The 16394-nt window shown below is 44.8% G+C and overlaps 1 protein-coding gene across 7 annotated transcripts in view; it reads left to right on the top strand.

Annotated features, from left to right (window-relative positions):
- Window positions 1-4749: 4749 nt before the first annotated feature.
- The window catches only part of BICRA (BRD4 interacting chromatin remodeling complex associated protein), a 43045-nt gene continuing 31400 nt past the window's right edge, over window positions 4750-16394 (top strand). For 3 of the 7 annotated variants that reach the window (XM_078864590.1, XM_078864589.1, XM_078864586.1), the window contains exons 1-2: window positions 7291-7365; window positions 15210-15255. In XM_078864590.1, coding sequence (XP_078720716.1) covers window positions 15215-15255 — 41 coding nt within the window. In that variant the 5' untranslated portion in view covers window positions 7291-7365; window positions 15210-15214. Of the gene's footprint in view, window positions 4818-4839; window positions 5147-7290; window positions 7366-15209; window positions 15256-16394 lie in introns of those variants that run through there. The other 4 variants (XM_078864592.1, XM_078864587.1, XM_078864591.1 and 1 more) reach the window with 3 other exon arrangements.

The following is a 16394-nucleotide window of genomic DNA, read 5'->3' as shown; positions in this document are numbered from 1 at the left end:
GGAGGAATCCGTTGAGCTATGAAACTTTCTTTCACAAATGTACCTGTTGCACCGCGCCCGTGCACCGGACCCCCTTTCCATTGCCCCCCCCACCCCTTATGATGTCTTAACGTGAAGAGGTGGGGGGGGGGGCAACGAGTGTAACCTCCAGCCAATCACAATGCTAGGAAAAAATGCCGGCACACCACAGAACATAATAATGATATAATGAGCAGCGTTCTTCACTAATTTTCAGAGGGGGGGCACTTTCGCCAGTAAGACATGAGTGTGTGAGGGCCGCCACACATTTTAAACCATTGTTGGGTTTGACAGCGCGATGATGGGGGGGTGTTTTCACATGTTGTGTATTGTCAGGGGGCCGCACGTCAGGGGCCGCACTAAAGACCACCAGGGGCCCCACTAAAGATCACGAGGGGCCGGCAGTGACCCGCGGGCCTTGCAATGAAGAACACTGGGATAGATAGAAGATAAATGTGTAATGGGTTCAACCGAGTCGCAGACATAGACTTTGGAGGCAACACATTTATTCAGTTCCAACACACGGGGTAACTTCCCCTTAACAGAATAACAACCTAAGGTGGTGACCACCCGGCTAACTACACTAGTCACAACGTAACTTACTACGGACCGGGGCCAACGACTTCGGCCCGGGTCCACGTGTTGGAGACTCGTTGAACGGAGAACGTAGACGAAGGGTTTCTTCCAGGATGAACAACAACCCTGGTCCCTCTCGGGAACCGGCTTATATTCTCTGTGGGCGTGGCCGGCTCCGCCCTTGGCCACGCCCACCTTCCAGAATCCTCGGGAAGGATCTGGGTCCCAATCACGTGACCCCCCCCTAGCCCCCTCTTGGGGCCCCTGTCAACTTAATCAGTCACGTGTCCTCCCGGGTCAACCAGAGTGCCATGGCCTCACACAACCCTATCCTTCGGTCGGCACCCACACACTCTGTCCTGTAGGGTCGTTACTGCACTTCAATCGTGGTGCCATCCAGCGCTATTATTTAGCACACACCGTGCCCCTCTAGGGCCGGTACTACACCCACAACATTGTGGTATCCAGCGATGTCACTCCATATGCATATGATCCATGGTACAGAAACATTTCGTAAAACCGAGCTTGCTCATGTGATTCGCTGGCATTTAGACATTCGGCTATAATCTCAAGGACAATTTATAAAGTACTCTGCAGGAAATGCGATAAAAAGGGGAATAGGTCTGCAATTGTTTAAGTCGGTTGTATTACTCGTTTTTGAATGAAAGAATAATTGAGGCATAATTTCACGATCGAGCTATTTAATCTCAACGTTCACATTTCACAACCGGTTCCTATTGTTTGTTATGATGTACAGATTTGTACCATCTGGTCAATGGCAGTGCTGGCTGCAAGTGACAGCAGGAACTTCATCTGAGAAACGGTTCGATTCTTAGAATATATAAAAAAAATTGTGAGATATGCATAAAATTCCACAACTGATTTGACCGTTCTATCTCAATCGCGTGATAATTGGCCATAAACCTGCGTATTATACGTTCCATGTTAAACGTTATTCGGTGATGCTGCAGTTGCGTTGGCAGTGGCGCACAAGCACAATTTACCAACTCTACAACATCCTTCAATAACACTGCGGCCTTAAAATAAACAAATATACGTGCGACGTTTGGGCCAGTGGCCCTTCATAGCACAAGGGACATTGCCTGAAACGTCGCCTATTGTTGGTTATTTTTAAAGCCACAGTGTCATGGACGAATGTCGAAAAGAATGTCGAAGAGTTATTTTAATATTCCCATTTCTTATGGCGACTTCGGTGGTTATTGCGATTTCTCATTTTCCTCCGAATATTTTCAGAGTTCTGTGTATCCTGTGTGTTGGTTCGCTTCTTTTCACGCAATTTTTTTCCCTCAGAATTTCAGGTAATTTGTTCGAATCTCGTCAACTACCCCCCACCCCAGCTGTTAATGCGCTATACATTATCATGTTCGTTATATAATTCGATGTCCATAATAAAGGGGTTTGTTTTTGGTGAGGTCACGTAAATATAAAAAGGCGTCACGTAAACAGAACGTTCAAATGTATTACTTCAGCACACCGGTGTGTTGGAGAGTAAACCCACAACATTTACACTTTGAGTACAAATTTATAAAGCCAGGGGCAGTGCTGGCAGTAAAATCGTGTGGGTCTACTCTCCAACACGCAGATGTGCTGAAGTAGTAACTAATTGGCACGCTTTATTTACGTGAACAAACCTTACTAATTGGCTGTGTCGGGTGGTAGCGGGTTTAACGACATTTAGAGTTAATGCGATCGAACCTAAACAACTTTATGATAACACTGGTCAACACACTTTTTCTGGCATAAGGTATTCCAACGGTTTTAAGGTAATTATGGGGTGCCGATTCCATCAGTTTTTGTCTATCGCATCAGGTTTTTGAGATATCAAATATTGCATTTTCAATAAAAACTGCAGAAGAAAAATATTAAATAAATGTGGATATCTACATAAAATTATATTATAAACACACTATCCTAAAAATACAGCACCATATTTTAACACTGAAGCAGTCACTGACTCGCAACAACTTGCAATCATAAGTGACAGTTAATTTTGGGTAAAATCAATGAAAATGGGGTATGCCGATAGCATAAAAATGAGATGTGATAAAGCAAATCTGAGATCAGATTTGGAATCCGCACCCTGAAATTAGTCTAAAACAGCTGCAAAAGTCCAGGCCAGAAAAGCATTTTTTTTGTTTGTTGACCAGTGTTATTGGTCGCGAAAGCCTACGTGTTAAACGCATTAAGAGTGATTATCGTATTTAATTAACAAACGTGTTCTCCTGGGTACTGTCTAAATTTAGTTACTTGACCTAGATTGTTTTTAAAGTGAACATCTTATTTTTACCTGTTAAACAAACCTCGTTTTGTGACGCTACATTAGCAGTGGTGCAGAAGCACAATGAGAAAACAAAGTTATCATTCGTCAATACTTATTCCGTGTTGGGCAATGTCCCTTTCTGCTCTGGAAGAAGGGCCATTGCCCGGAACGTCGCCTATGTAAAACGTGTTTACTTTGAGGGACGTCTTATAGGACAAATCCTTTGAGGTTTGTCGATCCATCGGTAAGTAAATTAGCTTCGCCCTGCCTGGCTGCGTTGGACGTGTCTGAGTAACCGGGCGTTAAAATTCAACTTCCTATGCTCAAACACAAACTGGGCATCGTCACCCGCCACTGTTAACGCCTTTGGCTGCCTGCACAGGACGGGTGCGGCTCTGAATAGCGACCGCAGGGGGATGACGGTCGTGGAAGATGATTGACTTAACAGAATGTTAAATTTAAACCTTTAAACCCGTGTGCGCGCACACACACACCCCCTAACAATCCTCAGGCAGCAGGGCCATCGAAGCGGCACATCACAGCAAGCAAGGCGAACGCTTTTATTCGTGACCACCACGAGTAAACACTGTCGCACCGGACACTAAAAACAAGACTCTCATCACAAAACAAGTTCAGCCTTTCAAAGCCTTACGAGTCCTCGTCGCGGTCCAGTTGGTTTCGCCAGTAAATCCCTGTCGCAATTTCAAGTTCACATCCACATTGCCTTTCTCTCCACGCCTGGGTCAGTTCGCCGACGGGGGTAGGAGACGCAGTCTTGAACAGCACTAACAACTCTGTTCTTTGTAGTAGGCGACTGCTTCAATCAGTACTTTGTGCCACTAAGGCAACAGCAGTGGTAACATCCTTTGGCTCCATGGGCTCAGCAGCAGCAGCCAACCCAACGCGCGCCTCCCGAGGACACCAAGGTGGTGGAGCCTTTAAATCCATGACCGACGCCACCACCACTGAAGCCACGATTCAACCTCGAACCCGACAAAGCAGGATCGTCCAGCGTGTACCAGCGCAGTAGCCTCTCTGTAGAAGATACAACCTGAGCCGTCCTTGGCGAGGGAAATAACGACGAGTAGAAGAATGCATGCAGCGGGGAGGAACACGCCTATAAACGCGACTTACAGCAGCGGCAACATCACAAGGAGCATCTCACGGCCACCAAACAACTCCGCTAATGAAGAGGATGACAGTGCCCACGCCTTGTGCACAAAACACCACGTGCTGGGCAGCCCCCCGCCGTGTAGCCACGCCCAGTAGCCCCGCCCCCCCAACGTAGCCCCGCCCACATGACGTCACGCCGGCGAGGTACTCAATCGCCCCCCCACCTCGCGGTGCCGCCGCCGGGCATGACGTCACCCTTCCAACACCACCCATCAGGCTGGAGAGTCGTTAGGGTGACGTCACCGATACACGTCATAGCGGGCGACGCCCAATTAGCACGAGCCGTGAGGTTGTACGGTGACGTCACCCGTAGCAACGCCCCGGTTTGCACGGCAGTGGCGTGGAGGGGGGGGGGAAACGAGGGGGGGCGTGGACTAGACGAGGTGGCGAGGGGTTGGTAGGCGGGGCTTGATAAGAGGGGGCGGGGCTTAAATCAGCCAATAGCGTGCGGTGACGTGGGGGCTTTAACGGGGTGGGGGGGGGTTAATCTTGAAGGACCCCACTAGCCTGGCGGGGTGCCCGTCGCGCCCGCCTGCGTGAACGATTATTATTTTATTTATTATTAAAGTGCGTGGGAGACGGTGGTGGAGGGGGGGGAAAGCCGGATGGGTGTCGCGTCCCCTCTCGCTGACCCCTCTCCTAATAGAGCTCAGGCGCACGTGTTGTGTCCCCCCCCTCCCCGTGTGTTGCGCAGTGTGCGATCGAGACGGACGGAGGGGGGGAAAGTGGCGGGAAAGATGCCCACGAACACGAGGAAGCGTTCCCGGAAGTGCGTTCCACGGTTGTCACGTGTATCAATAATAACAAAGTCATCGATTTAAAGAGCGCCGAAATTTTCGTTAATGTCGCAGTGAAATATAACTGGAACACGCGTGTGTGTATGTGTGTGTGTTTAAAAATATATATACTGTGGCACAGTATTAACGTAACGAGCTTTCAGGCCGTGGCTAAGAATGGCGAATGCGGTATGGAAGAGGGCTTCGTTCAAAACATTCCGTGTAAACCAAGATGGTGCTAAATGTGTCACGCAGTGCAAATGGTAAAGTAAAGAGTTGGAGACGGCGGCGCACGTGTAGGAGGAAGGAGGTGGCACGCAAGGTATCGTGTGGATTGTATTGACGGCATGCCGATGGCGCAGTGGATGTTTCGTATTCGCTTGGGCTTTTTAGACATGTGGCTTTTCATGATGATGAATAATGTATTTGTGTTTTAAAACTGGGGGTTCTCTACATACGGGGGTGAGGGCGGGGGTAATTCCAGGATACTGTATTAACATTTGCTGATCCATACTAAAATATCATCAACAGCTTCTTTACGAATGATATAGTGACAACCCTACCTGGGACCTTAAATGTCTACACTGTATATCATGTATGCGTTATGTAATGTGCTGTGTGTTTACTGTGGTTCATAATGTTACGCGATCATTGAACAATGGCTGTTAAATCGCTATTTTTAATGTACTGTTATGTATTGTAAGTACTGTATACATGACAATTGTCAACATGTATGCCATTTACAATGTATATAGCTGTGTAATAGTTATAACTAATGCGTAAACAACGTGCAATAGAGCCGCATTAATTTAGCATTCAATATATATTACTGCCGTGTGCTTTGTGCAATGAAGCAGTTTGTGGGTGGTGAGGTACAGTATATATTTTTTAGATCTGCAAACCCATCAAAGTATAATATCTATATTCTTGGTTATATAATATATATTTATATTATTTTATTATTTCCCTTCTACGTGACTTTACCGTAAGAACCAAGAATATAAATCCCTGCAGTCACGAAAGCTTTAAATCAAAAAGTATGTCTAATTTATTATGGACAGTATTTACTTAACTATCAACTAGTGATATGAATTTCTTCTGCACCGTACGTAGCCGACTGTGCTAATCGGAGGTATTGGATGGATGAATGGGAATCTGAATGATTATGCAAGTTTGAGTTTGGAGAGGAAGGGCTCTGATTAGTTTTGTATCTATTATTCCATGGCCAATGTCAGTGTGTATTGAGAGTCCTGAAGCAATGGTGCACATAAAACGAGGTATTTGACTATCGTAAACGAAACACGAAAATATATTTTTAATACAGCAGAGCAAGATGGGCCAGAAAGAGTTGGGTACATGCGCGAGTTAGTTCTGTATTTTAGATGATTTTATCCTTGATTATGACTGTCTCATTTCCATAGTTTCTTGTTTTCCTTCGTGGTTGTGCTTTGGATCGACTCGCTCCCGACGGTAACGTGGAATTCCCACCATTGTCTCAGGGCTATGTTTGAGCGATTGAGCAGCACCTCGACTTGTTTCACACGTGGTCTATAATTAATGTAAAATAATCGATTACCAATACTCACGGGTCCGTGCATACCGCTCGCTTAATAATCAATGTAATCGATTGATCGGTGTTTATCGAGTGGTTGACTGTTGTACCGGCAGTCCCCGTCGACCGCGTTGCTTTCCAGGGTTTTGGGTTCAATTAATGGGGTCGGGGGGGGGGGTCAAGAGGGGCGGGGCTGTAGCAGAGGGGCGGGGCGTGTGGGGTTAGTGGGCGGGGCGTGGGGTTAGTGGGCGGGGCTGTGGTAGATGTCGGCGATTCGAGGGGTGGGGGCGGGGTGTGTACAAGGGGGCACCGGGGTGAGTGGAGGGGTGTTGGAGGGGGGGGTGGCGGTTTATTTTTGGCGGGATTTTGTTGCGCACGAGACCCGACGGTTTGTTGCACCGCAACGTCGCTGAGCGAGCGACGCGCGTGACGTGACGCGGCTCACCAGAAGAAGCCCCTCCCCCATCACCCCCTCCCCTCGCACCACCCCCTCCCCCATACGACAGTAAGCGGGCGGACCGCTACGGCGCGCAAGGGGGAGGGTGGTTGGTGAGAAGGGGGGAGGGTGAGGGGGGAGGGGTGGTTGGTGAGAAGGGGGAGGGTGGTTGGTGAGGAGGGGGAAGAGGGTGGTTGCTGAGGAGGGGGAAGAGGGTGGTTGCTGAAGGGGGAGGGGTGGAAGAGGGGAGGGGTAGAGGAGGGTGGTTGCTGAGGGGGGAGGGGTGGAGGAGGGGGTAGGGGTGGAGGTGGGAGCACAGCGGGGGGGGGGCGAAAAATCTGAGAGCGGCGACGACGACGGTTGCGGCGGCGCGCGCGTGGCCAAAGCGAGCGAGAGAGGAGGAGGAGGAGGACGAGGGGAGGGGGGGAGGGAGAAGGGTGGGTGCGAGGGCGGTGTGGGGGGGGGTGAGAAAGACGAGGAGGCCCCGCCCCTCGGCCCCTGCCGCGATGGCGAGGAAACCCCTTGGACGAGGCACGCGAACTACATGACGACGGTGAGTCCCTCACAGCGGCCCGATTATAATTTTGTGATAAAATTTTCAAGGAGGAGGAGGAGGGGAAAAAAAGGGCTGGGTTCTCTCTCTCTCTTATGTGTTGCACACGTACGAGGGAGAAGCGGCGGGAGGAGGAGGAGAGGAACGATGAGGACTGACGAAGAGAAGCGGCGTTTTAACAACAACAAAAAATAATATAATTATATAAACGATGGGGGAGGCTGCTGGCCGTGGTGTGGTTGGTGTGGGGGGGAGGAGGCGGTGGTGGTGGTCGTGAAGAGAGCCCCATAGACGGCTTCTGTTTAAAATAATTATAATAGCGGTGTGGTGTAGACGAGGTAGCGAGAGGGGCGGGCAGATGACGGCAAATAAAAATAAACTTAAAGGGAAGGCTTCCCACGCAGAACACACTTTAAACGACCCCCCCCCTCTCACCGTATATACACGTTAAGAATTATCGTGGAGTTAATTAAATAAAGCGTCGCCTACGAGGCGAATTGTAACGTGAATTTTTCTTCAACGCTGTTTAAATGTTTTTACATGACGTGTGTGTTAGTGTGTGATGTTGAGCAAAAGTGTACGTTTTGTGTAATTTTCACGGTGTTTAAAAAAAATCGTTTTAAAAACGCAACGAGGGCCTCCTTGTCTTATGGAGTCTCGCCGACTGCTCGGGTTCGTTTCCTTGTTTGTTTAAATCGACAAAAGGCTTTTGATGCACGTCATTAGCCGTGACAAACGTACGAGAATGTAGTTTTATAAATCGTTTCGTGTTTAGCAGAACCAACAAAGGTCGCGTCCACAACGCGTCGTGATCGTCGTGGTCGTGATCGCCTCCATTAAATGTCGGCTGCGAACGACGAGGCAGGCGACAAACGCACAAGACGTGAAACACGACACGTAAACATTCACCTTTTAACAATTCGTTACCACGATGACACGAGCCGTAACGTCTCGTGAGCTGTAATCGCATTTAAGGCGCGTTATGTAACCGAGCTGCCGCAAGCTCTCAAGTCCAACGTTATTGAGCTAAAAACGCGTTTTTTTGGTGCGTGCTTGTGAAGAAATACCTAAACAGTCGGGTCCGTCCCATGGTTTTAAATAAAGATAAGAGAGGAAGAGTTGACTTGTTTAATGTTTTGAAACGATAAAGTTGCGCTTGTAAATGCGTCTAAGTTTTTGGTTGTTAAGCAGCGAATGCGGTTGTGGGTGGAGGCCATCTTTGGCTGCTGTGGCAGTGAATATCGAGAGGGCCTTTGTCTGCGTTCCTCTTAACTCTTATTAAAGCCTTGTGTTGTTCTGTTTGACTTTGCGTGTGATTAAAGCCATTCAACAGCGAGGGGATCTTTCCTTTTAGGGAGATAACGCTGTCCATTTCATGCAGGATGTTTCTTTGGTGCTGTGAGCTCATGGCCAAACAATATTTTGCAAATGTGTTAAGGGGAAATCCCATTTATTTTGTGTGTGGTGCATGAATTTATGTGAAACGCATCAATGTTTAAAAAAATGTAGGTGACTTTCAAGTTGTTAGGAATGGAACGTTGAACATAAAATGCAGCGACTGTACTGAGGGTCCAGACCTGCATTAAAGCACCCTAACATTTGCTGAAGAAATCCTGTTAAGTGTTAGTTATTTTGGTCATATCCAATATAGTCAAAATGTTTTGGTGCAACAGAGTGAATTTTGTGATTGTGGTTATTGGCTCTTCAATCTGCCAAAATGGATAGGCCTGATTTTTACATTTATGCATGATATGAGGATACGTGAAATTGTAGCCGGTTTTAACAGTATGGTTCTCGGGATGGGAATGTTTGGAGTTTGGTTGCAATTTCACCTGTTAGTAGATGCTCTGATAGGAGAGGACCTATGGATTCCTCAGACTTCCACATAAGCATATATTGCATAGTGGAAAAATCATCCGGCAGTTTTCTTTAATTTTAAGGTCATGTCCAACTTTTTGTAAAGTATGACTCCTTTGGAAAGAGTGTGCTGCTAGGTGCATGTACAGTATTCACATTACTGTATGTGGTATGAGCCCATTTTAGATGTAGAATGGCCCACGGCTTCCTGCTGCCACTTGCGACATACCACGATGCACGATGGAATACCCTACGTATCTGGCACTGCAAGCATTTTAGCAGCACATTTCAGGTACTGGACTCGTGGATATTTTCAGCCTGCTAATGTGCTTCTAATTTTAGCACACTCACTAATGGCGACTGTTGTTTTTGGATATCAAGGTGTGTAATTGTGTTACCTGCCATATTTGCCCCTCAGCAATGGGTTTCCCAATCCTGATGTAGAAAAATGTATCTAATTTTTGTTTTATTTAACCACCAATAAAACATTTTAAGTCCACAAAGCTCCCATTGTCATTGAGAAGTGACCATACAAAACCTAATAAAGTATTTGTGTTAGGCCCTCAACAACCACAAGATAGCAAATGCGTATTAGCATATCTCATTCTATCGTGTATACAGTATTTAGTATTGTATTTATCTTAATTTAAGTAAAAATTGGTTAGGCCAGTTATAGGTGAGCTGATTAAAACTACACAACATACGTGGTAACGTGGATTCATAAAATTTTGATGCCTTGGTTTCAAACCCATGATCTCAAGGGAGCTTGCTCAACACTCATAATGAGGTCATTATCCCGCTGTGTGAGCTATCCACCTTGATGGGCGCACAAAGTTGCATTTTTAAAACATTGTGTGAATGTGGTCCGGGTTACAAACTGAAATTTATAGCACTGGCTTCCCAAGTGTGACCTGTGTTTCACTAACGAAAAAGTTGTCGGTGAATGTTCTTTAAAAATGGTAATTTGGTGGCTGAATGGCACACTGCAGTGCACTTGCTGCAGAGATAGTTTTCATTGGGTCATTTTCAGTGCTGAGCTTATGCTACTAGAATTTTTTTGACAAGGCCATACAGTTCTTATCATGTTCATTTTAGAAAGCTCACTTATGAAGCACTTTCTCTTAAATGTGTAAGAATACGACTTTGTTCTTTAGCTTTCTAACTCATGAATATACTTGATTTTAATAGCAAAATAACTTCATCTTTTTTATTTTAAAGCTGAGATTACAGTCCGCATAAATTTGTGGCAAGAAAATAATTATTGCGTAATATTTTACATAATCCTAACCTCTAAACCTTTGCCTCTAATCCTAAACCTCAAACCATAACCTTAAACACCCTAACCCAGTGGTTGTCAAACTTTTCGGTATGGCAACAACCTTGCCACCTGACCTCCAAGCCGCTTTATGACTTGCATATGTTTCACGAGCATATTGATCAAACTACAGTGGACATTATTTGAGTTTTTCTTCCTCTGGCTACAACTCTAAAATTTGTCTCGATTGCTGGCAATGTGACCTACTCAACCCCACTTTTTTATTATTATCGTTCAATATTAACATCCCTTTATGTCCACTATACTAGCTTAAGATACCAAACAATTTTTTTAAAGAAGTTAACTTTTGGAACGAGGCACCTCTGCCATTTATTGCTTTGAGGCAGTATTTACCAAGAGCCAACTATCATATATGAAAACTTATACTGTAGGTATTATTCTTAAAGTCCATACATTATATTACAATAGTGACGCAGGCTGTATACAGAACTACAAGTGTTGAGATGTCCCTCTGATAAACTCCACATGCTGCTCACTTTTGATCTAGTGTAGCTGTAATCTCGTGACACACCATTAACCTAAAGAAGGCTACGCCGTGCCCTTGATTATTATATTCTCTCGCACGGCATCCACTCTGCAGTATGCTCACCCCTTTCCTGAGAGACGTTTGTGTCCTGGGTGGGCATGATGCGTGGGTTGAGAACTGCTGTCCTAACCATTTTCCCGAACCTCTTAACCCCAAAGCAATAACCTTTTTTTTTATCAACCCTAACCCCGTAAACCGAACGATGACTGCTAACTCTAAATCCTAACCATAACCTATAAGCTAATGCCCTGAATCCTACACAAAAATCAAAGAAGTGTCTAAATATTTTATAAACTGAAATCTCAGGAAGATGAGATTTTAACGAAAACCACTTGATCTATGATGGGATACGAATAAGCAGAAACAGTAGTTCCAGAGACTTCTTTTTTTTCTCCCCCATCTGCAGGGTCAGGTAGTCAGTTCCCTATTTAATACCTGTGATGTCTTGAGCACCACGAGTGTGGTTTTCAAAATTTAAACCCTGGAAGCTCTTTTTTTGAAAACATGAACTCCTCTTATCAAGCTTGAAACATTTATTTTGCTACACATTAAATTTAAAGTATACTCAACGATGCAAATTGGCTCTTAAAAGTACATTGTAAAGTTGTCACCATTTGGCATATTAATTAAGAAGGTGGGTCAGGTGACACGATTATTCTGACTGGATTTTATGCTGTCCTTGATGGATTTTTCCAAATGCTTGGCATAGTTTCAAGCTCAAGGTCATATCTAATTTCTAAACCGGTGAACCGAAACAATAATAATTGGCACTTTAATTGCTTATACATCTGACAAATTAATGTTTTTCGCTATGTCGGGTGGTGAAGGGTCTTTTGGCACAAATCTGGCCACATCAGCTTGTGGCCTAACGCAGTAATTATGAATCAATAGGGATGTTCTTGGCTGTTTGGCATTTAGGGCCTTTGGGTCTTTTGCTCAATAACCATGATATGAATACTCTGACAAATAACACAATGAAAACTATTGCTGTTTATTATTAAATATCCTCTGTTTAAATGTATGGTTATAAATAAAGGCTAGGTGATGGTGACTATATTTTAAATGTACATTGCGGTACTGGAGAGTTGAGAGGTGTTTTGAAAGACAGCACGTTCTTTAGATGTCTAATTATTATTGAAGTCATCTATTAATTTGGCAACTAGCAGCAGTTCCTTTTGGTGCCATTGTGAGGGCTAAGATTGCCACTTTTAGTATATCAAGCAATTTGCCTAATATTGGCCCAGTTAATATTTTTCCTTGTAATACAGGCCTCTCAAGCATAATGCACTTTTCAACAAAAGTCTACTTCTAATTGCATATGACTGAATGACATGAAAAACTGTTATAGATAGAGGGAAAACAACCAACCTCGGAACAGGATAGACTTGTTTACATCTTGTGTATTTTCCGAAGAACATTTTGACCAACTTATTTCCCATTATTTTCATGAGCAACTTAATGTGTTTTGAGAGAAACTTTCAATTTGGATCTACAGATGGATTTAAAAATATAACATTGTCAAGATTAAATTGTGTTTATTCAGCAAGCATGATAAAATTATGCATAAAGACCAATACCTCATCAAATCCATAAAAGTACTCCACATCTAATTACGTCTCATGTTGGAATAGCAACAGTAATTAAGCCTTGTAAGTGAAAAGCTTGCTGAATTCAAATCAACCTTTATCTTTGTTAAAAGTTGTTTTTAATTGATGGATTCCCATGGGCAGGATTTTTTTTATGGAGGTACTGAATGCTGCTGCCCCTCAGCCTATATTAAAAAAAAGTTGGCATCCCTGTGGGTATGATATCTTAAATGGTGTGCATTTTCGAAATTGGGTTTTAAAACATCACACCCGCAACATGTTAACGTGTAATGCATTCCATATGGCTTATGGTAGACATTGATGGATTTTTGGGAAACTCGACGAGACATAATTTGCGTACACTGCACATTTTGAAAAGAAACAATTTTCTAGTTGTTTGAAATTGCAAGCCATACATGGATGCTAAAGCCCCAATAGTAAATAGAATTTCACAATATTAACGTTTGTGTTTAATATAATTTGCAGATATTTAGAGGTTTGGTAGTCTATTGAGGGCATGGCAAGAAATGTAATCTGTGGACATATCTAGAACCAGTAATTTTACAAAACTGCTCAAGTTTGAGCAATTTTCGATTTTCTGTGCAGTAGTGTTTGAAAGTAAGATATTATGACTAACACTTTCGTGAGATGTGACAGTCCTAGATTGAGAGAGTAGTGTCTCAGGCAAAATGAGTAATAGGTTAATTAAGACAGAGTGGCAACGTGAAGACTGAAACCTCTCTCATCTGCTTGACATTTTTCAATACGCCTTTTCGCTGGCCTTGGCAATATGGGTAGCTTAACGAGCATGGACAATTCTTAAAATGTGTTGGGCAATATTTCTTGGATATGCATGCCGTCTCATGTTCCGCTATAGAGTTTTCATTGGCCCTTTGATGCACTTCATGAAAATTGTTTGTCGAAACCATTATGCAATCAGCTTTTTTGTCTAAAGCTAGACAAGCTGTTTGTCTCTCCCATTAGGACAGTTTATTGTTGTGCGCATGTTAATGTACCTCATCACCTATTTCTCTGGTAGCATCCTTTAAATATTGCACGATCTGTTGACTTACTTTCAACATGCACTTGCTAAATATACGTGGTGTGTGTGATCCTTTTTTTTTACTCAACTTTGAGGCCCTTGACAGTTTTGTGTTGTTTCTTCATGCTTTATAAGCACCAAGCACAATTGAATTGTAATGGTTACAAAGTCACAATGTAAGCGTTGGCAGGTAGTGAATGAGCCACAGAATTCACAAGTGTATTTGGAGTGTTACATTCTCTCTCTTGGTGCATCTATACGCCAAGTGAGCTTCACCAAACTGGAACTTGTATCCTGGCTGTAGCACCAATGTAATGGATGAGGCCCCTAACATGATGTTGGCTTGGGATATGGTAACTGTAAAACATTGTTGGGCATGCTAAACATGCAAAAGCCACATTGTTGATCCTGTCATATATCCTGATTTTGAGCCTTAAATTTTCATGAATGAGCAAGGTCTAAGACTTAACAAAACTAGGAATGCATATTCTGCAGTCACGAAAGCTTCAAATCTAGAACTAGGAATGCAGTCTATTAACTGGATAAACTGCATTTTTGTAAAGTCTGGCTATTCTGCTCATACGTCACGGAAAGTTAGCTTTGTTATCGGTTGATTTTAGAAAGACAATTTAAAAAAATCCCTTGTCTGTTCATGAACACGTCTTTTAAAATTAAAAGATGGTAGTCAAACAAGTCATAATTTTGTCATGAAAGTGATATTTTGTATTAATGCCTGAGTGTATAAATAATACAGTAATGTAAATGTACATTGCCAAGTGAGTTTTCAGCTGTGTGGCAAAATATTGACATTTTTGGACTGACAATGGCATTTCATTAGATTTTTTATTTGAGTTATCATGAACATGAGTTGTTAATGAAACAGCGAGGTCTTGTTTTGCAGGGTAAGAGCTTGATGATTTTAAAATCAGAGATTTTTTTCCCGACTGGACTTTAGAAGTTTTGCCATTTTTCTATTGGGCCATATCGCTTTTTTTTACTCTAACCCATGCCAATGCATTTAACAACAGTACAGTAAGCTCATTCACTCCAGCGGACCTTTAAGCCGTCGCTAAAAGTGAACGGAAAAATTGTGAGCGTTCGTAGCAATCTTCATCTTTGCACGCAAAACGAGTCAAAAAAAATTCCCACGACCGACTTTGTCAAAGAGAGAGGACCCCCCTTGCAAGCAAACGGGTTAATGGCCGCCGCAGGATTTTTATTCGGCGCAAGCTTCGGGGCTTGCTCGCTGTGTCGTCCCACGCCGTGCTGTGGCTCAGGCCAAGTCACGATCACGCAGCGACCGCCCTCCACCCCTCCCCCTCCTCGTTGTTCCCCCTCCCTCCCCTCTAAGCCCATCCCCCACGACCCCCCCCACTCCACCATCACCACCATACCGAACCAGTCACCCACCCCACCTCCTTTACCCTCTCCCCATCCCCCTCCCACCCGCACGGATTGTGACGTCTCCACCTGACCCCTCCCTCTTCCCTTTCGCAGTTGTCATGGATGATGACGATGGGCGGTGTCTGCTCGACGTGATCGGGTAAGTAACCAGAAATAAAACGACTCTGCGACTGTGCCTATGTTTAGTGTTACGGGGTTGCGCACTTTGCGTGATGTATTGCGACATGCAGCGTGCGAGGCAGCTGCATCGGCCGTCTTTTCGGGTTTTTTTTAAGTACTGTACCGTAACTTGAGCTTGCCTTGACCCTCTTGTTTGGCCATTTGTAAGCTCTTGTTTTTTTTATTGCTGCTCACGCGCAAACATCCGTATACATTGTTGTCTACTCGGCACAGCACATGGGGGGGGGGGGGGGATTTATTTATGAACTTTAACCGCTTGAGGTTTAACGTGGGGGGTGGGGGGGAGGTGTTGAGCGAGTGGTTACGGGGAAAAGAAACGCATTTTGCCTCTTCCAGTGCGGAGTGAGAAAATGTCAGTCGGCAACGTCCAGACCCCGTGCCTCTTATTCCCACCGCGGTTGGACCCTCTCGAACCTCGCACAATGATGACCCCCAGCGTCACGACGCGGGCTTGGCGTAGGCGCGGGGGGTGGTGTGTGCCGAGGTGGCGGCGACGTCGCGGGGGGGGAGGGGATGGAAGAGTTGTGGGCTCGGTGAGCATTAATTCGCTTGACCCGAATGAGGCAAAGTGCGTTTGGCCGAGGATTCTTTTTATTCATGCTGCTGCTGCGAATGGCGGTGCCGTGTGGGGCTGCAGTGTGCGCAGTGACATGAGGTGGTGTGACGTCATCGAGGCGTACAGTCCACGGCGAGGCCTGGAGGCTTGCCAAGCCAGATCCGCACCCAGGCTGCGTTTGCGTTGGCCTCGGCTGATTTTTACCTCTTTTCTGCCGCCCCACACTCCCTCCCACTTCCTGTTTTTTTTATTTCAATTTTTTTTCAAATCTGGATACATTCGGTTCTGTTTGTGGCCCGGTGCCTGGATTTTGGTTACGCGAGGAATGTGTCGTGCAGTGTTTAGAGGGCACAAGAAAGCTCTTGCCTGGCTTAAACGGTCCTCATGGTACATACAGTGCAGTGCTATAATGGCCCTTGTAAGAACCCCCATTACAAGCTACGTATACGGCATTCTAACAAGGCAGAGTGGAACTTTAACATGTGCTTTTTTATCTGGACTTCCCCAGCCTGGATTTACAGCTTTTTATTTAAAATATTTTT

The sequence above is a fragment of the Lampetra fluviatilis genome, chromosome 18, assembly GCF_964198595.1.
Source record: "Lampetra fluviatilis chromosome 18, kcLamFluv1.1, whole genome shotgun sequence".
Lineage (NCBI taxonomy): Eukaryota > Metazoa > Chordata > Hyperoartia > Petromyzontiformes > Petromyzontidae > Lampetra > Lampetra fluviatilis.
The sequence above is the reverse complement of the archived record's forward strand: the minus strand, read 5'-3'. Positions and strand labels throughout refer to the sequence as shown.